This window comes from Somniosus microcephalus, chromosome 4 (genome assembly GCF_052327205.1).
Source record: "Somniosus microcephalus isolate GS21.2 chromosome 4, FLI_Smic_1.0, whole genome shotgun sequence".
In the NCBI taxonomy this organism is placed as follows: Eukaryota; Metazoa; Chordata; class Chondrichthyes; order Squaliformes; family Somniosidae; genus Somniosus; species Somniosus microcephalus.
The window spans coordinates 39866150-39888142 of record NC_140990.1 but is presented as its reverse complement, the minus strand read 5'-3'; the positions used below and the strand labels follow the sequence as shown (position 1 = coordinate 39888142).

General features: G+C 48.8%; 1 protein-coding gene across 1 annotated transcript in view; it reads right to left on the bottom strand.

Annotated features, from left to right (window-relative positions):
* LOC147118691 (uncharacterized) overlaps window positions 1–16757 on the bottom strand; it is a 47210-nt gene extending 30453 nt beyond the window's left edge. The window contains exon 1 of the mRNA XM_085983957.1: window positions 16751–16757. Within this exon, the coding sequence (XP_085840083.1) occupies window positions 16751–16757 (7 nt within the window). The remainder of the gene's footprint in view (window positions 1–16750) is intronic.
* Window positions 16758–21993: the final 5236 nt, after the last annotated feature.

Below are 21993 nucleotides of genomic sequence, written 5' to 3'. Positions count from 1 at the left end.
ATATTGTTTTTTAAAAAAGTTAATTACTTTCTAAATCTTTTATCTAATCTCATTAATTTTCCTACCTTTCCCCGTTTTTGCAGGTAGGCCTCGAAGCCTGGGCGTCTGTTGCCAGCCATGCTGAACCCTAGGCAATTGTTTTGTGGCAAGCTCCTCCCACCCCTCACCCCCCACCCCCCCCCCGCTGGGCCTGATTCCGAACCAGCGGCCAGCCATCTTGGTAAAGGCTGGCTGGGCTCACTGCAAGCTCCTCGCGCTTCATTCGCGCTGGCGCTGCACGGCACCTCCACACAGAGCGCGGCCAGAGGGAAGCGAGCAGGTTAGCGGCGGGGGGGGGGGAAGCGGAGCGGAGAGGGTTACCCCAGCAACCGGGCTCGCCAGCCGCAATCGGCCGTCTCAAGCCGCTCAGGCCCAGGCCCGGTCCCGGAGATCGGGAGGCGGAGAGGGGAGGAGGGTTACCAAGGCAACCGGGCCCGCCCAACCGCAATCGGCCGTCTCAAGCCGCCTCAGGCCCGGCCTCGGGAGGGTGGGGCTTGGGCTGACCGGGGCGCTGCGCTCGGCATGTCAGTGCGTGGGGCGGCACGGAGCTCAGTGGAGCCATCGCCGGCAGAGGGGAGCGGGTCTGCTGGCTCCCCCCTCCCTTTCTCCCTACCTCCTCTCCCCCTCCCCTCCCCCCCACCCCCTCCCCTCCACCCCCACCCCCTCCCCTCCACCCCCCCTCCCCTTCCCCCCTCCCCGCCCCCCCTCTTTCCCCCCCCCTCCCCCTTTCCCGCCACTCCCCCCTTCCCCCCCACTCCCCCCCTTTCTCCCCCCTTTCCCCCCTCCCCTCCCCCCTTCTCCCCCCTTTCCCCCTCCCCTCCTTTCTCCCCCCTTTCCCCCCTCCCCTCCTTTCTCCCCCCTTTCCCCCCTCCCCACCCCCCTTTCCCCCTCCCCTCCTTTCTCCCCCCTTTCCCCCCCTCCTTTCTCCCCCCTTTCCCCCTCCCCTCCTTTCTCCCCCCTTTCCCCCTCCCCTCCTTTCTCCCCCCTTTCCCCCCTCCCCTCCTTTCTCCCCCCTTTCCCCCTCTCCTCCCCCCTCCCTCCTTTCCCCCCCCTCCCCCCTCCCCTTTCAATTGAATTCAAATCGCTTTATTGGCATGACAAGTTACATCTTATGTTGCCAAAGCATCGGAAAACATTCATGTTTGTTCACAAAAATACAGATCTATCCATACAGTGTATAAACAGATATATCCCTGAGTGTATAAATATCTATATATATAAATCGGTACTTCTGTCATTCTGTCTGTCTATCTGTCTGTCATCGCGTGTGCTTATGGGTATGCACTCGGAAGTTACAGGGCGTACCTACGCGCGCGTTCCCTCCAAAGAAAGCTTACGCTTCCGAGACGGTTTTAAGCGTATTTACGTTTCGGCCGGGCTAAAATCCCGCCCGCGGTATCCCAAAAACATTCAACGTTCCGCTCATTAGCATCTCATTATCCGCTCATTAGCGACAGAGTGACCTCGAGCTCGACCAATCGTACGCCGGGTTGCTGGCGTGTGCCGCCGGGCCAATCGGTGCGCGTGTGGCCGGGCTTTATCGTTCTGAACCGAGGTGAGTCGCCGCCATCTTGATTCCAAACTTTTCCTTTCTTTTTCCCGCTTTCTGCGTCTTAAAAAAAAACGTTGCTTTTAAAACACATATTGTTTTTTAAAAAAATGATTTAGAAAGTAATTAACTTATCTAATCTCATTAATTTTCCTACCTTTCCCGTTTTTCCAGGTAGGCCTAGAAGCCTCGGCGTCTCCTCCGCACCCACGCCCGAGCTAGGCACCTCCCGGCCCCACTCGAAGGCTGGAGGGCCGAGCCTCAGCCCAGCGCCGCTAGGGTGCGCGCGCAGCAGGAGCTGAGACATCTCTGGCTCGGCCGGGGGGCGGGGCTTGCTGAGCGTCCAGCATTACCCTGGCAACCGGGCCCGCCGGACGTCTCGCACAGCCGCAATCGGCGGTCTTCACCTGGGGGGGGGGGGCTGCGACCCTCGGGGGGGGGGCCGCGACCCTCGGGGGGGGTGCCGCGTGCGCAGCAGAGACGCGGCGTCTCTCTCTCTGGCTTGGTCAGCGTCACGGTTGCCCTGGCAACCGGGCCCACCGGCCGAGAGACACGCCGCGTCTCAGCTCCTGCTGCGCGCGCAATCGGCGGTCTTCACCTCGGGGGGGGCCGCGACCCTCGGGGGGGGCCGCGACCCTCGGGGGGGGCGAACCCCTGCCCTCCCTCCCCCCCGCCCTCCCTTCCCCCCACTTTTCCCACCCCGCCCTCCCCCTCCCTTCCCCCCGCCCTTCCCCCTCCCTTCCCCCCTCCCTTCCCCCCCGCCCTCCCTCCCCCCTGCCCTCCCTTCCCCCCTCCCTTCCTCCCCCCCGCCCTCCCTTCCCCGCCCTCCCCCTCCCCCCTCCCTCCCTTCCCCGCCCTCACCCTCCCCCTCCCTCCCCCCGCCCTTCCCCTCCCTCCCTTCCCCCTCCTCCCTCCCCCCCGCCCTCCCTTCCCCACCCTCCCCCTCCCCCCCTTTCTCCCCCACCATCCCCTCCCCCTCCCCCCGCCCTCCCCTCCCCCTCTTCCCTCCCCCCCTCCCCTCCCTCTCTTCCCCCCAGTCGCGCTCTCTCTTCCCCCCAGTCGCTCTCTCTCTTCCCCCCAGTCGCTCTCTCTCTTCCCCCCAGTCGCTCTCTCTTCCCCCCAGTCGCTCTCTCTCTCTCTTCCAACAACAACATTCCCTCGAAAAAGCCTCGGCACCGCCGGGCACTTCAGCTAGTACTTTCATATAATTTGTATATACTCTTTTCTTATATTTAGTGGTTGTCCCTCTGTTTATGGCAAGCTGTAACATAGTGTGCCGCTAAGGTTACACAATTTCTCTCTTCCCCTAGTAGGTATGGGAGTTTTTGGTCGTCATTCAAATTTCTGAAATCCGGGCATTTTTTTGTGAATTTTGGGTAGAAATTCTCCCTTATGCCCTGATATTTTCTACAAGCTGTGAGGAAGTGCATCTCTGTCTCCACCACTCCCTGACTGCAGTGAGAGCATATCTTGTCCTCTCTTGGTAGCCGGGTCTGTCTGTGTCTACCTTTTTCGATCGCCAGGTTATGTTCACTAAGTCTGTACATTGTCAAAGTTTTTCTCAGTTTGCTATCCTTTACCATGGTCAGGTAATCAGCCATGTTGTATTGTCTGTTTAGGGCCAAGTAGCAATTGAGTTTGCTTTGGGTTTTTGTTGTTTCTGCCCAACATGACAGATATTTTTCCTTTTGCTTCGCGACGATTGTGTTGGGTCGAATTCTTTGTGTTACGCTGTCACTGTCCTGGGGCTGGTTATTGTTAGTAGTGTTTGTAGTTACTTCACTCAGTCCCAGGACTAGTTGACTGAGGGTATTCTTCTTTATAGTCCTCTCTTGGCATTTCAGGGCTTCGTAATGATAGCATTGGGGGTTGCTCATTTCTAGGTGTTTCCAAAATTTGGTGGCTCTTTTTTGGATAGTGATTATTAATGGATATTGGCCTAGTTCTGCCCTGCATGCATTGTTTACGGTTTTCCTTATATTAAAGAGTGTCGGTGAGATTGGCGAGCCCTGCGTCTCCCCCTCCCCCCTTTCCCCCCTCCCCTCCCCTCCCCCCCTCTCCCTCCCCTCCCCTCCCCCCCTTTCTCCCCCTCCCCCCTCCCCTTTTCCCCCCTTCCCCCCCTTTCCCCTTCCCCCCCCCCCTCTTCCCCCCAGTCGCTCTCTCTCTCTCTTCCAACAACAACATGCCCTCAAAAGACCCTCGGTACCGCCGGGCACTTCAGCTAGTTAATATATATTGTGAACAGTTGGGGTCCTAGGACCGATCCTTGCAGTACCCCACTAGTCACTGCCTGCCACTCAGAAAATTACCCGTTTATTCCAACTCTTTGCTTTCTGTCCGCCAACCAGTTCTCTTTCCAAGTCAATACCTTGCCCCCAATCCCATGTGCCTTAATTTTGCACGCTAATCTCTTATGTGGGACCTTATCAAAAGCCTTCTGAAAGTCCAAATACACCACATCCACTGGTTCTCCCTTATCTATTTTACCAGTTACATCCTCAAAAAATTCCAGTAGATTAGTCAAGCATGATTTACCTTATGTAATTCCATGTTGACTTTGTCCAATCCTGTCACTGCTTTCCAAGTGCTCTGCTATTACATCTTTTATAATAGACTCTAGCATTTTCCCCACTACCGATGTCAGGCTTACCGGTCTATAATTCCCCGCTTTTTCTCTACCACCTTTTTTGAATAGTGGGGTAACATTAGCTACCCTCCAATCCATGGGTACTGTTCCAGAGTCTATCGAGTTCTGGAAGATGACCAGCAATGCATCTACTATTTCTAGGGCCACTTCCTTAAGTACCCTGGGATGTAGATTATCAGGCCCTGGGGATTTATCGGCCTTTAGTCCCATCAATCTTCCTAACACCATTTCCCTACAAATACTGATTTCTTTCAGTTCCACCCTTTCATCAGACCCTATGTTCCCCGGCATCTCTGGGAGGTTATTTGTGTCCTCCTTTGTGAAGACAGAACCAAAATATGTATTTAGTTGGTCAGCCATTTCTTTGTTTCCCATTATAAATTGGTTAAACATGATTTCCCTTTCACAAAACCATGTTGACTCTGCCTGATTACCTTGAACTTTTCCAAGTGCCCTGCTATAACGTCTTTAATAATAGCTTCTAACATCTTCCCCATGACAGATGTTAAGCTAACTGGCCTGTAGTTTCCTGCTTTCTGTCTCCCTCCCTTTTTGAATAAGGGCGTTACATTCGCTATTTTCCAATCTAATGGAACCTTCCCCGAATCTAGGGAATTTTGGAAAATTAAAGCCAACGCATCAACTATCTCACTAGCCACTTCTTTTAAGACCCTAGGATGAAGTCCATCAGGACCCAGGGACTTGTCAGCCCACAGCTCCAACAATTTGGTCATTACCACTTCCCTGGTGATTGTAATTTTCTTGAGTTCCTCCCTCCCTTCCATTTCCTGATTTACAGCTATTTCTGGGATGTTACTTGAATCCTCTATAGTGAAGACCGATGCAAAATACCTGTTCAATTCAACTGCCATCTCCTTATTTTCCATTATTAATTCCCCAGACTCACTTTCTATAGGACCAATGCTCACTTTGTTAACTCTTTTCTTTTTTAAATATCTATAGAAACTCTTATTATCTGTTTTTATATTTCTAGCTCGCTTTCTCTGGTACTCTAATTTTTCTCTCCTTATTAATCTTTTAGTCATTCTTTGCTGTTTTTTACATTCTGTCCAATCTTCTGACCTGCCAGCCATCTTTGCACAATTATATGCTTTTTCTTTAAGTTTGATACTATCTTTAACTCTTTTAGTTAACCACGGATGGTGGGTCCTCCCCTTGGAATTTTTCTTTCTCGTTGGAATGTATATATTAAGAACATAAGAACACAAGAAATAGGAGCAGGAGTAGGCCAATCGGCCCCTCGAGTCTGCTCCACCATTCAATAAGATCATGGCTGATCTGATCCTAACCTCAAATCTTCTATCACTCTCCATCCACCCGAACCCATGTGATCTCCTGGGAGAGGCGAAAACCAGATAAAAAACCCAATGGCCAATTTGGGAGAAAAAATCTGGGAAATTCCTCTCCGACCCATCTAGGCGATCGAAACTCGTCCAGGAGATCACTCTGTCCCTATATTTTCGACAGTGCTTACCTTCTGTAAAAGGCGATCTCCACCCCAGCCAGGATCAGGAATAAAACCATCTCCTGAAATCTAACACAGAATTAGAACACAAGAAGTAGGAGCAGAACCAGGCGACATGGCCCCTGGGCCCGCTCTGCTACCCACAGGGCCATGACCGATCCGAACCTAGACTCATGTCCAATTTCCTGCCCGCTCCCCATAACCCCGAATTCCTTTTACTTCTAGGAAACTGTCTATTTCTGTTTTAAATTTATTTAATGATGTAGCTTCCACAGCTTTCTGGGGCAGCAAATTCCACAGACCTACTACCCTCTGAGTGAAGAAGTTTCTCCTCATCTCAGTTTTGAAAGAGCAGCCCCTTATTCTAAGATTATGCCCCCTAGTTCTAGTTTCACCCATCATTGGGAACATCCTCACCGCATCCACCCGATCAAGCCCCTTCAAATTCTTATATGTTTCAATAAGATCGCCTCTCATTCTTCTGAACTCCAATGAGTAGATTCCCAATCAACTCAACCTCTCCTCATATGTCCACCCCCTCATCACCGGGATTAACCGAGTGAACCTTCTTTGTACTGACTCGAGAGCAAGTATGTCTTTTCTTAAGTATGGACACCAAAACTGTATGCAGTATTCCAGGTGCGGTCTCACCAATACCTTGTACAACTGCAGCAATACCTCCCTGTTTTTGTATTCCATCCCCCTAGCAATAAAAGCCAACATTCCATTGGCCTTCTTGATCACTTGCTGCACCTGCATACTAACTTTTTGAGTTTCGTGCACCAGGACCCCCAGATCCCTTTGTACTACAGTACTTTCCAGTTTCTTGCCATTAAGATAATAACTTGCTCTATGATTTTTCCTGCCAAAGTGCATAACCTCACACTTTCCAGTATTGTATTCCATCTGCCAAATCTCTGCCCAATTACTTAGCCTGTCTATGTCCCTTTGCAGGTTTTTTATGTCCTCCTCACTCACTACTTTCCCTCCCATCTTTGTATCATCTGCAAACTTTGATATTTTACACTCGGTCCCCTCCTCCAAATCGTTAATATAGATTGTAAAGAGTTGGGGACCCAACACTGACCCCTGCGGAACACCACTAGTTACTGATTGCCAGTCTGAGAATGAACTATTGATCCCAACTCTCTGCTTTCTGTTAGATAGCCAATCCTCCACCCATGCCAGAATATTACCCCCAATCCCGTGATTTTTTATCTTGAGCAATAATCTTTTGTGTGGCACCTTGTCAAATGCCTTTTGGAAGTCTACACTACGTCCACTGGTTCCCCTTTATCCACCCTGTATGTTACTTCCTCAAAGAACTCAAGCAAATTTGTCAAACATGATTTCCCCTTCATAAAACCATGCTGATTTTGTCCTATTAAATTATGTTTATCCAAATGTCCCATTACTGTCTCCTTAATAATGGACTCTAAAATTTTACCAACCACAGATGTTAGGCTAACAGGTCTATAGTTTCCAGCCTTCTGCCTACTACCCTTTTTAAATAAGGGTGTTACATTAGCAGTTTTCCAATCTGCCGGGACCTTTGCTGAGTCCAGGGAGTTTTGGAAAATTATTACCAATGCATCCACAATCCCTACCGCCACTTCCCTCAAGACCCTAGGATGTAAGCCATCAGGTCCAGGGGATTTATCCACATATTCTGTGTATTCTGAAATATCCCCTTAAATGTCTGCCACTGCAACTCTATTGACCTATCCCTTAACCTAATTTGCCAGTTCACTTTAGCTAGCTCTGCTTTCATGCCCTCATAATTGCCCTTATTTAAGTTTAAAATACTAGTCTTGGACCCACTCGTCTCTCCCTCAAGCTGAATGTAAAATTCAATCATATTATGATCGCTGCTACCTAGGGGCGCCTTCACTATGAAGTCATTAATTAATCCTATCTCATTGCACAATACCAGGTCGAGTATAGCCTGCTCTCTGGTTGGTTCCAGAACGTGCTGTTATAAGAAACTATCCCAAAAAGATTCTATGAACTCCTCATCTAGGCTACCTTTGCCCATCTGATTTTTCCAGTCTATATGTAGATTAAAATCCCCCATGATTATAGCCATACCTTTCTGACAAGCTCCCGGTATTTCTTCCTTTATACTCCATCCTACCGTGTGGTTACTGTCAGGGGGCCTGTACACCACTCCCACAAGTGACTTCTTGCCTTTATCATTTCTCATCTTAACACGCAGGTGCAGCAAGCAATTAGGAAAGCAAATGGTATGTTAGTCTTTATTACAAAAGGATTGGAGTATAAGAGTAAAGAAGTCTTACTGCAATTATATAGGGCCTTGGCGAGACCACACCTGGAGTATTGTGTACAGTTTTGGTCTCCTTACCTAAGGAAGGATATACTTGCCTTAGAGGGAGTGCAACAAAGGTTCACCAGACTGATTCCTGGGATGGGGGGATTGTCCTATGAGGAGAGATTGAGGAGTCTAGGCCTATATTCCCATGAATTTTGAAGAATGAGAGGTGATGTCATTGAAACATACAAAATTCTTAGAGGGCTTGACAGAGTAGATGCTGGGAGACTGTTTCCTCTGGCTGGGGAGTCTAGAACCAGGGGTCACAGTCTCAGAATAAGGGGTCGGCCATTTAGGACTGAAATGAGGAGAAATTTCTTCACTCAGAGGGTGGTGAATCTTTGGAATTCTCTGCCCCAGAGGGCTGTGGAGGCTCAGTCATTGAGTATAATCAAGGCTGAGACAGATAGATTATTGGACTCATGGGGAATCCAGGGATATGGGGATCGGGCGGGAAGGTGGAGATGAGGTAGAAGATCAGCCATGATCTTATTGAATGGCGGAGCAGGCTCGAAGGGCCGAATGGCCTGCTCCTGCTCCTATTTCTTATGTTCTTAAGAAAGCTGTTTGCTATAACCTGCTGCCCCACGACAAATACACAGAGGATTTCAGTTACGTGGAGAGACTGAAGAAGCTGGGATTCTTCTCCTTGGAGCAGAGAAGGTGCAGCGGAGATTTAATAGAGGTGTTCAAAACAGGAAGGGTTTTGATAGAGTAAATAGGAGCATGGGAACAGGAGGAGGCCATTCAGCCCCTCCAGCCTGTTCCACCGTTCAATGAGATTACGGCCAATCTGTGTCTTAACTCCACCCACCTGCCTTGGCTCCATATCCCTTTGCTCCCTTGTCTAGCAAAAATCTATCGCTCTGGGATTTTAAATGATTAATTGAGCTGGTATCGACTGCTTCCTGTGGGAGAGGGTTCCACACTTCTACCACCCTTTGTGTGAAGAAGTGTTTCCCAACTTCTCTCCTGAATGGCCTGGCTCTGATTTTAAGGTGATGTCCCCTTGTCCTCGACTCCCCCACTGGCGGAAAAAGTTTCTCTCTATCTACTCTACCAATTCCTTTCAAAATCCTAAAATCCTCAATCACTCCTTAACCTTCTAGATTCCAGGGAACACAAGCCTAGTTTATGTAATCTCTCCTCATAATCTAACCCTTGGAGCCCGGGTAACATTCTGGTCAATCTGCGCTGCAATCCTTCCAAGGCCAATATATCCTTTCTGAGGTGCGGTGCCCAGAACTGTACACAGTGCTCCAGGGAGTTCCTGGGAGTTAATGTGCGTAGGTCCCTGAAGGTGGCGGGACATATTGAGAGAGTGGTTAACAAAGCATATGGGATCTTGGGCTTCATAAATAAATAGAGGTATTGAGTACAAAAGTAGAGAAGTTATGCTGAACCTTTATAAAGTGCTGGTTAGGCCACAACTGGAGTTTTGCGTCCAGTTCTGGTCACCACACTTTAGGAAGGATGTGAAGGCCCTTGAGAGGGTGCAGAGATTTACCAGAATGGTTCCGGGGATGGGGGATCTTAGCTACAAGGACAGGTTGGAGAAGCTGGATTTGTTTTCATTAGAGCAAAGGAGGTTGAGGGGTGATTTGATGGAGGTGTACAAGATTATGACGGGTTTGGATAGGCTAGACGGGGAAAGGCTGTGCCCACGAGTTGATGGTACAAGGACTAGGGGACAGAGATTCAAGGTTTTGGGCAAGAGATACAGGTTGGATGTGAGGAAAAACTTTTTTACGCAGCGAGTGGTGAGGACCTGGAACTCGCTGCCGACGGAAGTGCTGAAAGTGGAGAGACGCGATGTTTTCAAGGGGAGACTGGATAGGCACTTGAGGGAAATAAACTTGCAGGGCTACGGGGATAGCGCGGGGGAATGGGACTGACTGGATTGTTCTACCGAGAGCCACACGGACTCGATGGGCCGAATGGCCTCCTTCTGTGCCATTATGACTCTATCACTCTCTGGGGTCTACCCAGGGCTTTGTATAGCTGTAGCTTATAAGAAGAAACTGTTTCCAGTGGCAGGAGGGTCGCTAACCGGAGGACACAGATATAAGGTCATTGACAAAAGAACCAGAGGCGAGGTGAGGAGAATTTTATTTACGCAGCGAGTTGTTGTGATCTGGAATGCGCTGCCTGAAAGGGCGGTGGAAGCAGATTCAATGATAACGTTCAATGGGGAATTGGATAAACACTTGAAGGGGAAAAATTTTCAGGGCTATGGGGAAAGAGCAGGGGAGTGGGACTAAATGGAGAGCTCTTTCAAAGAGCCGGCACAGGCACGATGGGCTGAATGGCCTCCTTCTGTGCTGTATGATTCTAGGAGCCACTCCTAGAGTGGAGTGGTGCCCGCAGGGATCGCTTGGCAGGAAATTGGGAGGAGGTGGTGCACACGCAGACAGCACCTGATTTCGAGACGCTGTCCTTTTAAAATTGGTCCTCCACAGGCAAGGAGTGACTCGGTCCCTTTAATGAAAATCACATTGAAAAGAAGAGTCCCTGTCCCTTTAAGAGCCCTCCGCCCACCATTCCCACCTTTTTAGTAAAGTCTTTGAAATTAATAATAAAAGTTCATGCAGAAAAAATGTGAGTGTATGTCTGACTGTATTTTTGTGAGTATCTGTGTGTGTGTGTCTGTCTGACTGTATGTGTGTGTGTCTGTGTAGAATAGCATCATAGAATGATACAGCACAGAAGGAGGCCATTCGGCCCATCGTGCCTGTGCCGGCTCTTTGAAAGAGCTCTCCAATTAATCCCACTCCCCCTGCTCTTTCCCCAAAGACCTGTAAATATTTTCCCTTCAAGTATTCATCTCAATCTCTTTTGAATTATAATATCGAATCTGCTTCCACTGCCCTTTCAGGCAGCGCATTCCAGATCACAACAACTTGGTGTAAAAATCTGTTTCCTAATCTCACCTCTGGTTCTTTTGCCAATCGCCTTAAATCTGGTTTCTGTCCCTTCAGCCATTGGAAACGGTTTCTCCTTATTTACTCTCTCAAAATCCATCCTGATTTTGAACAACTCTATCAAATCTCCTCTTAATCTTCTCTGCTCTAAGGAAAACAACCCCAGCTTCTCCCGTCTCTCCACGTAACTCAAGTCCCCCATCCCTGGTCCCATTCTCGTAAATTTCTTCTGCACCCTCTCCAAGGCCTTGACATCCTTCCTAAAGTGTGGTGCCCAGCGGAAGCCTAGCCAGTGTTTTATAAAGGCTTAGCATAACCTGCTTGCTTTTGTACTCTATTCCTCTATTAATAAAGTCAAGGATCCTGTATGCTTTTTTAACAGCCTTCTCAACTTGTCCTGCCACCTTCTAAGATTTGTGTACATACCCCCCGAGGCCTCTCTGTTCCTGCACCCCCTTTAAAACTGGACCATTTAGTTTATATTGCCTCTCCTCATTCTTCCTACCAAAATGAATCACTTCACACTTCTCTACATTAAATTTAATCTGCCACGTTTCTGCCCATTTCACCAGTCTGGCTACATCCCCCTGAAGTCTGTTACTATCCTCATTGTTTGCTACATTTCCGAGTATCGTATCATCTGTAAATTTTGAAATTTTGCCCTGGATCCCCAAGTCCAGGTCATTGCTAAATATCAAAAAAAGCAGTGGTCCGAATCAATGTTCACGTTAAGTTGCGCGGCCACGCAGCGGTCTGGAGGTCCCGCGCAGCCGGCTCACCGCCCTATAAATGGAATAAACGCGCATGCGCGGAAATTTGAATGGGCCGTGCAGCCCATTAAAGGGGCCACGCACCTCAAAAAAGAGGGAACATTGGTCCTAATACCGACCCCTGGGGAACATCACTGTTTACCTCCCTCCAGTCTGAAAAGAAAACGTTCACCACTACTCTCTGCTTTCTGTCCCTTGGCAGAAAATTGGGAGGGGGCGAGAGCAAACAGCACCTGATTTCTCGCCAAGCACTCAGGGGAGCAGGGGATTTGTCCTACTTTAACTGTCAGTCTCTTACATATACATTAATCAATAAAAAGGGAGACACTGTCCCTTTAATATCAGTCATCCACGGGGACGCAGTCCCTTTAATGAAAATCACATAGAAAAAGAGAGCACCTGTCCCTTTAAGAGAACCCCCACCACTCCTATATTCTCTTAAAGTACTTGAAATTAATAATTAAAAACGAAGAAAATTAATATTTAATAAATTAATTCAGGGAGAAAAAATATTTTTACTCACATTTGCTCCACAGGGTTTCTTGTTTCTGTTTCATCAATTTAAAAACAAACCACTTTTTTTATGATCAGCCATGATCGCATTGAATGGCGGAGCAGGCTCGAAGGGCCGAATGGCCTACTCCTGCTCCTATCTTCTATGTTTAAAACAAGTATCTTCTGTAAAATAAAATTAGTTTGAGCTGTAAAATGTGAAAGGAACATTAAAAATAAACTTTCCCAAGATCACAGATTCTGACCAGGCCGCCTTACAAAATGGCGGCGGGCCAATCGCAGGTCCCGCCTCCTCCTTCGCCGCGATTAGTTGGGAGGACCAAAGCCCCACGGTCGGTCCTCCAGGCACAGCCTCCCCTCGCTCATTGGTGGAGAGCGCATGTCTATCATTGTACGACGGCGACGTCTTGACATAACTGATTGGGCGAAGCGGGGGGTGGGCGCGCGGGGCGCCGGCTCGCTCCTCCAGCCCCGCCCCGCTCGCTCCCTATTGGTCAGAAGCTCCCATCAATCAGGCCCTGGGCCTGGGTCACGTGTCCCTGGAGCGCATACCGCCAAACTGAAGAAGTTCCGCTCGGGGCCCGGATCCGCGGGCTCTCAGGTTTGGATTCTCCTTTATTGGCCCAGTAATTCCTCTCTGAACGCGTGAGTACGGTCGGGGTACTCACGCGTCTGGCCGGAGGAAATGCCCGTGTTCAGCATGCACAGCGCATGCGGGGAAAACCGGCATTTCCGGTTCTCTGAACGAAGGGGTTCAGAGGCACAGCGCGTGCGACTGCACAGGCAGCGCTTGCGCAGTGAACTTCGTCGATTTCATTCATGGATTCAGTGAGGGTAAGTCCTTACAAGTTACACTTGAAAAAAGCATGTGTAAAGTTGCTCCAAGGCTGCGGAGGAAGATATATTTTATCGTGGAGCTTCTGAAAGGCAATATTTTTGTTTGGGAAAGGGAGGAAAGTTATTTTAAGAAATGCTGAGGTAAGTTTTAAAGTTTAAATTTTTTTTTAAACGGGTTTTCAGTACGGTAGGTAGAAGGAGCAATTGTGGCTGTGTGTATTGAATGTGAGAATGAGTGTTCTAAAATGAGTAATGTAACATTTCCAACACTTTTAAGAAAGAAACTTTTCATCAGTAATAAGTAATTATGTATGTATGTCCGCATATATTCCTTTACGTATATGTATGTATGTATGTTTTATATTCCTTTACTTATGTGTATGAATGTATGTTTTTAATTATGATTTTCCATTAAGTTACTTTCTCTGAAAGTCATAATTAAATACATACATTCATACACATAAGTAAAGGAATATATACATACACGCAAAGGAATATATACAGACATACACACATAATTACTTAAAAGAATATATTACTGATGAAAAGTTTCTTTCTTAAAAATGTTGGAGTCATTTTCACATTTAATAAACACAGCAAATTCAATTCACATAGCCACAATTGATCCTTCTACCTACAGTACTAAAAAACCTGTTTTAAAAAACAAAAATAAACTTTAAAACTTACCTCAGCATTTCTTAAAATAACTTTCCTCCCTTTCCCAAACAAAAATATTGCCTTTCAGAAGCTCCACGATAAGAAATATCTTCCTCCGCAGCCTCTGGAGCAACTGTACTCATGCTTTTTTCATGTGTAAGTTGTAAGGACTTGACCTCACTGAAAGCATGAATGAAACCGGCGAATTTTACTGCGCACGCGCTGCCTGTACAGTCGCACGCGTTCTGCCTCTGAACCCCTTCGTTCAGAGGACAGGAAATGCCGGTTTTCCCCACATGCGCTGTGCATGCTGAAAACCGGCATTTCCTCTGGCCAGATGCGTAAGTACCCCGACCGTACTTGCGCGTTTGGAAGGGAATTACTGGGCCAACATTTTACATGTCAATAAAATGAAAAATTTAACAATTGCACGATTTGCCCCCTCGCATCTGCGACTGAGGGTCCAAGGAGGTGCATTGCGCAAGAGTTCATCGTCATACGTATCCTCACACTGTTCCCTTTCGGGAACTGTATGAAGTGGTGGAAGGATTTCTGGCCACGTTAACACTCCTTCCGTGACCATAACCATCTTCATACCAGCCATTAGGGTGGTTAGTCCTATGGCGTGAGGGTTTTACGGGCTCCCACAACCCATCTGAGGGGGGGGGGCCACCCACACCCGCGGACACAAGTATCCCGCTGGATGTCCACCCAGAATTTATAGTTGGAGCTCTGACTCCACTTGCCGGGACTGTCTGGAGCGGGGTTCGAAACCCTACTCCTTCTGGCCCAGCGGCGGGGATGCTTACCGCTACGCAAAAGGCCCACTCCGCGCAAAAGGTGACACCCATACGTTTCCTGCGCCTTTTCCCTCCCCGTGACTGGAGCCCTATGCTGCCACTTGAAAGACCAAGCTATCATCTGTCCTTTTTGCGGCGCCTTTGACTTCTCATTACCAATGATGAGCAGGCGCTGCGCCTCCACCTCGTTGAGGAGATTGCTGAGGTCATCATCAGTTCAATAGTGAGTTCTTTTAATGCCGTGAATTGTGCTCATTCCAGCCATTTCACGTTGCTAATCGGATGGGCCTTTGGCGTAGCGGTAGGATCCCCACCGCTGGGCCAGATGGGGTAGGGTTTCGAACCCCACTCCAGACAGTCCCGGCAAGTGGAGTTGGAGCTCCAGCTCTAAATTCTGGGTTGACATCCAGTGGGATATTTGTATCCGTGGGTGTGGGTGGCCCCCCCCTCCTTGTATAGCTTGTGGGAGCCCGTAAAACCCTCCCGCCATAGGACTAACCACCCTAATGGCTGGTTCAAAGATGGTTACGGTCACGGAATGAGCGTTAATCACGGCCATAAATCCTTCCACCACTTCATACAGTTCCCCAAAGGGAACAGTGTGAAGACACGTATGACGACGACATTGCTAAATAAATAAATGGAATAAAAAAAATTCTTTTAGGGCTTTTAAAAGTCTTTAAATTGCTTTAATTCTGTTTAAAACTACTTCAGATTCTTCAAAATAATGTAAACGTTTTTAAAAGTTTATAAAAGTTACCAAAAGCTTCATAAAAATACCAAAAACCTATTTAAACTGCTGCTTTGCATGTAAAAATGCTTAGCAGCTTGTGAGAAACATTGGGGGCGTGTCCTATTAAAATGAGACCTCAAGGGGCGTGTCTCAGTTGCACAGCGCGCTACAGGCTTCGCGCTGGCTGCACTCCTGGGCGGCGTGACGTCAGACGCTGCCCGGGAGTCAACATTTTAAAACAGCAATTCCAGGCGTCCCTGAAGCTCAACGGCCGGCGCGTCGGGTAAGTGCATATCGGGGGCTTACACGCGCGGCAAGCCCCCGACCCGAATTTCTGGGCCATTCTCTCCCCTCCTCTGATCTCAATCAGATCTGGAGGAAAACTCACTTTCCCTCTCTGATTGCGGCTCTTCACCAACACCGATTTTACAAAGAAAACCCCGCGCGGCAGCCTGGAGTTCAGGGGCCCAGCGCGCAGGCGCGGATGAGGATGATTGACGGGCCCAGGGGGTGTGCTGAGCATGCGCGGTGCGGGCCGGGCGCCTGTGGAGCAGGAGAGGGCGGGGCCATGGCGCGCATGCGCGGGGTCAGCCACAACTCAGCGCGGCGGCCGGAGCGCTTTCTGGAGCGCGGGCGCTTGTGGGGATTGCAGCCGCCATTACTGTTGATCCTTTCAACCAACCTGTGCAGCAACTGGGGCCTGAAAATCAGCTTCACTGCCCCCAGGCTGGGAAAGGTGGAGATGTAAAACTGTGATCCCTGGTTCTACAAACATAGAAGTAAGGAGCAGGAGTAGGCCATTCGGCGCCTCGAGCCTGCCCCGTCATTCAATGCGATCATGTCTGATCATCCAAATTCAGTACCCTGTCCCTGCCTTCTCCCCATATCGCTTTAGCCTTAAGAAATATATCTAACTCCTTCTTGAATATATTAAATGAATTGGCCGCAACTGCCTTCTGTGGCAGAGAATTCCACAGGTTCACCACTTTCTGGGTGAAGAAATTCCTCCTCATCTCTGTCCTAAATGTCTTACCCCTTATCCTTAGACTGTGACCCCTAGTTCTGGACTCCCCGACCATCGGGAACATCCTTCCTGCATCTAGTCGGTCCAGTCCTGTTAGAATTTTATAAGTTTCAATGAGATCCCCTCTCATTCTTCTAAACCCAATCTCTCCTCATACGTCATTCCTGTCAAGACGCTCCTTAAAACCCACCTCTGTGACCAAGCTTTTGGCCATCTGCCCTAATGTCTCCTTATGTGGCTCGGGGTCACATTTTTCAATGTCTTACAATACTCCTGTGCAGCGCCTTGGGACGTTTTACTACATTAAAGGCACTATAGAAATACAAATTGTTGTTCTCATTGTTGGAGGTGAGCTCTGAACAGGAGCCGCCCCCCTGCCCCTACTCCGCATGCGCCGCTCCAAGGTGAGCGCGGGCTCTGAACAGGCCTCGCCGCCTCCACTTACTCCACATGCGCCGCTTGGTGAGTGCGGGCTCTGAACAGGCCCCGCCCCCCCCACTCCGCATGCGCCGCTCCAAGGTGAGCGCGGGCTCTGAACAGGACCCGCCCCCTGCCCCTACTCCACATGCGCCGCTCCAAGGTGAGCGCGGGCTCTGAACAGGCCTCGCCCCCTCCCCCCACTCCGCATGCGCCGCTCCAAGGTGAGCGCGGGCTCTGAACAGGCCTCGCCCCCTCCCCCCACTCCGCATGCGCCGCTCCAAGGTGAGCGCGGGCTCTGAACAGGACCCGCCCCCCTGCCCCTACTCCGCATGCGCCGCTCCAAGGTGAGCGCGGGCTCTGAACAGGCCTCGCCGCCTCCCCTTACTCCACATGCGCCGCTTGGTGAGTGCGGGCTCTGAACAGGCCCCGACCCCCCCCACTCCGCATGCGCTGCCAGGCCCCGCTCCCAAGGATGAGCCACGACCGCGCCTGCGCAGGGCCTCGCATTCTGGGGAAGGCCCGGGCAACCGCGAGAGTCCGGATCACCGGCGAAAAGTGAGTTTTATCAGGGTTTTTTTTATATATAGCGGAGAGAAGCACGGGCGGGGAGATAAATAAAAAGAAAATACAAACCGCAGCGTCCCAGCGCCCTCCCGGCACCGAGCGGAGCGGATTGAGCGGCCGCAGCTCCTTGTCTTCTGCAGGGAGCCGGACTGGGGCACGTCATCAACTCCACGGCGGTGACTGATGGGAGCTCCGACCAATAGGGAGAGAGCGGGCGGAGCTTGGAGGACTGAGGTGGCGGCGGGTCCTCCAATCAATCGGGGTGTCCGAGGGGCGGGACTTCCGCCGCCTGCTTCGCCTGCTGCTGAGACAAGTGGAATGCAGCAGAGGGCGCTCTTCTGAGTTTGGGGCTCAGGCATTTTAGTAGAGCAGTGCAGAGGGAAGTTTGCTCTGCACTGGGCTTTACTCCCTCAGCACTGCACTGCAGGGGCAGCACAGAGTTTTAGACTCGAGTCTCTGGAGTGGGACTTCAATCCACAACCTTCTGACTCAGAGGAGAGAGTGCTGCCGCCTGAGCCACGGCTGACACTCTGTATCTAACCCGTGCTGTACCTGCCCTGGGAGTGTTTGATGGGACAGGGTAGAGGGAGCTTTACTCTGTATCTAACCCGTGCTGTACCTGCCCTGGGAGTGTTTGATGGGACAGTGCAGAGGGAGCTTTACTCTGTATCTAACCCGTGCTGTACCTGCCCTGGGAGTGTTTGATGGGACAGTGCAGAGGGAGCTTTACTCTGTATCTAACCCGTGCTGTACCTGTCCTGGGAGTGTTTGATGGGACAGTGTAGAGGGAGCTTTACTCTGTATCGAACCTGTGCTGTACCTGGCCTGGGAGTGTTTGATGGGACAGTGTAGAGGGAGCTTTACTCTGTATCTAACCTGTGCTGTACCTGGCCTGGGAGTGTTTGATGGGACAGTGTAGAGGGAGCTTTACTCTGTATCTAACCCGTGCTGTACCTGCCCAGGGAGTGTTTGATAGTGTAGAGTGAGCTTTACTCTGTATCTAACCCGTGCTGTACCTGCCCTGGGAGTGTTTGATGGGACAGTGTACAGGAAGCTTTACTCTGTATCTAACCCGTGCTGTACCTACCCTGGGAGTGTTTGATGGGACAGTGTACAGGGAGCTTTACTCTGTATCTAACCCGTGCTGTACCTGCCCTCACGAGCAAATTTGGCTAGGGTACATAAAATCAGAGAGTTAAATGCGTGGCTCAAAGACTGGTGTGGGAGAAATGGGTTTTGCTTCTTGGGACACTGGCACCAGTACTGGGACAGGAGAGAGCTGTTGCGTTGGGACGGACTTCACTTGGCCAGTGCTGTGTCTAGAATCCTGGCGAATCGAATAACTAGGGCTGTAGAGAGGGCTTTAAACTAATTAGTGGGGGGGAGTTTTCAAGAGAGCGAAAAATAAAAATGTCAGCGGAGAAGGCAATAGAGCAAGGTAGCAGTGGGGAAATTAAAAACCAGAGCGTGTCAGGAAGGGACAGAATATATAAAGGTAAAGTAGTAAAGGGGGTAAAAGCAGGAATAAATTGTCACAAAACATATTTAAAAGTTCTTTATCTGAATGGACGCAGCATTCGTAACAAAATAGACGAGTTGACGGTACAAATAACTACACATGGGTATGATCTGGTGGCCAATACGGAGATATGGCTGCAGGGTGACCATGACTGGGAACTAAACATACAAGGGTATTTGACTATTAGGAAGGACAGACAGGAAGGAAAGGGAGTTGGGGTGGCTGTGTTAATAAAGGATGGAATCACTGCAATAGTGAGAAATGATATTGGGTCAAAGGATCAGGATAGTGAAACGGTTTGGGTGGAAATAAGGAATAATAAAGGGAAAAAGTCACTAGTGGGCGTAGTCTATAGGTCTCCTAACAGTTGCAACTCTGTTGGTCGGAGTATAAATCAGGAAATAGTTGGGGCTTGTAATAAGGGAACAGCTATAATCATGGGGGATTTTAACTTTCATATTGACTGGACAAATCAAATTGGGAATGGCAGCCTTGAGGAAGAGTTCATTGAGTGTATAGAGAGCAGTATGTAACTGAACCAACCAGGGGGCAGGCAATCTTAGATCTGGTCCTGTGTAATGAGACAGGATTAATAAAAAAATGTCCTAGTAAAGGATCCCCTTGGAATGAGTGACCATAACATGGTTGAATTCCAAATTCAGTTGGAGGGTGAGAGAGTTGGATCTCAAACCAGCGTACTAAGCTTAAATAAAGGAGACTATGAAGGTATGAGAGCAGAGTTGACTAAAGTGGACTGGGAAAATAGATTAAGGTGTAAGACGGTACATGAGCAGTGGTGTACATTCAAGGAGATATTTCACAACTTTCAAGAAAAATATATTCCACTGAGGAAAAAGGGGCGTAAAAGAAAAGACAGCCATCCGTGGCTAAGTAAAGTAATAAAGGATAGTATCCGACTGAAAACAAGGGCATATAAAGTAGCCAAATCTAGTGGGAGGATCGAAGATTGGGAAGCATTTAAAAGCCAGCAAAGAATAACTAAAAGATTAATTAAGAAAGGGAAGATAGATTATGAAAGTAAACTAGCAAAAAATATAAAAACAGATAGCAAGAGTTTCTAGTTATATAAAAAGAAAAAGGGTGGCTAAAGTGAATGTTGGTCCCTTAGAGGATGAGACCGGGAAATTAGTAGTGGGGAACATGGAGATGGCAAAAACGCTGAACAAATATTTTGGATCAGTCTTTACAGTAAAGGACACTAAAAATATCCCAACACTGGACAAACAGGGGGCTATGGGGGGAGGAGCTAAACATGATTAAAATCATTATGGAGATGGTACTCGGTAAGATAATGGGACTTAAGGCGGATAAATCCCCTGGACCTGATGGCTTACATCCTAGCGTCTTGAGAGAGGTAGCGGTGGGGATTGCGGATGCATTGGTCGTAATTTTCCAAAACTCCCTGGATTCAGGCAAGGTCCCAGCAGATTGGAAAACTGCTAATGTAATGCCCTTATTTAAAAAGGGAGGTAGACAAAAGGCTGGAAACTATAGAAGAGTTAGCCTAACATCTGTGGTTGGTAAAATGAGAGTCCATTATTAAGGAAGCAGTAACAGGACATTTGGATAAGCATAATTTAATAGGACAGAGTCAGCATGGTTTTATAAAGGAGCAGTCATGCTTGACAAATTTGCTCGAATTCTTTGAGGATGTAACAAACAGGGTGGATAAAGGGGAACCAGTGGATGTGGTATATTTGGACTTCCAAAAGGCATTTGACAAGGTGCCACACAAAAGATTACTGCACAAGATAAAAAATCGCGGGATTGGGGGTAATATACTGGCATGGGTGGAAGATTGGCTATCTAACAGAAAACAGAGAGTTGGGTTAAATGGTTCATTCTCGGGTTGGCAATCAGTAACTAGTTGTGTTCCGCAGGGGTCAGTGCTGGGACCCCAACTCTTTAGAATCTATATTAACGATTTGGAGGAGGGGACCAAGTGCATCATAGCCAAGTTTGCCGACGATACAAAGATGGGAGGGAAAGCAGTGAGTGAGGAGGACATAAAAAACTGCAAAAGGACACAGACAGGCTAAGTGAGTGGGCAGAAATTTGGCAGATGGAATATAATGTTGGAAAGTGTGAGGTTATGCACTTTGGCAGAAAAAATCAAAGAGCAAGTTATTATCTAAATGGAGAGAAACTGCAAAGTGCTACAGTACAAAGGGATCTGGGGGTCCTGGTGCATGAAACACAAAAAGTTAGTATGCAGGTACAGCAGGTGATCAGGAAGGCCAATGGAATCTTGGCTTTTATTGCAAGGGGGATGGAGTATAAAAGCAGGGAAGTCTTGCTTCAGTTATACAGGGTACTGGTGAGGCCACACCTGGAATACTGCGTACAGTTTTGGTTTCCATATTTAAGAAAAGATATACTTGCTCTCGAGGCAGTTCAGAGAAGGTTCACTCGGTTGATTCTGGAGATGAGGGGGTTGACTTATGAGGAAAGGTTGAGTAGGTTGGGCCTCTACTTATTGTAATTCAGAAGAATGAGAGGCGATCTTATCAAAACATATAAGATTGTGAGGGGGCTTGATCGGGTGGATACGGGGAGGATGTTTCCACTGATGGATGAGACTAGAACTAGGGGGCATAATCTTAGAATAAGGGGCTGCCCTTTCAAAACTGAGATGAGGAGAATCTTCTTCACTCAGAGGGTAGTAAATCTATGGAATTTGCTACCTCAGAGAGCTGTGGAAGCTGCAACATGAAATAAATTTAAAACGGAGATAGACAGTTTCCTAGCTGATAACGGAATCAGGGGTTACGGGGAGCGGGCAGGGAAGTGGACGTGAGTCTAGGTTCGGATCAGCCATGATCCTATTGAATGGCGGAGCAGGCCCGAGGGGCCGTATGGCCTACTCCTGCTCCTACTTCTTATGTTCTTATGTTCCCCCGATAAGCCATCTCCCTCAACAATATCCAAATTGGTATATCTGTTTGAGAGGGGGGTGGCCACAGGGGACCCCTGCACTACCTGATTCGGCCTCAACTGGAGTATTCTGCCCAATTCTGGGCATTGCACTTTATGAAGGATGTGAAGGCCTTAGAGAGGGTGCAGAAAAGATTTACAAGAATGGTTCCAGGGATGAGGGACTTCAGTTATGTGGATAGACTGGAGAAACCTTAGAGCAGAGAAGGTTGAGATGAGATTTGATAGAG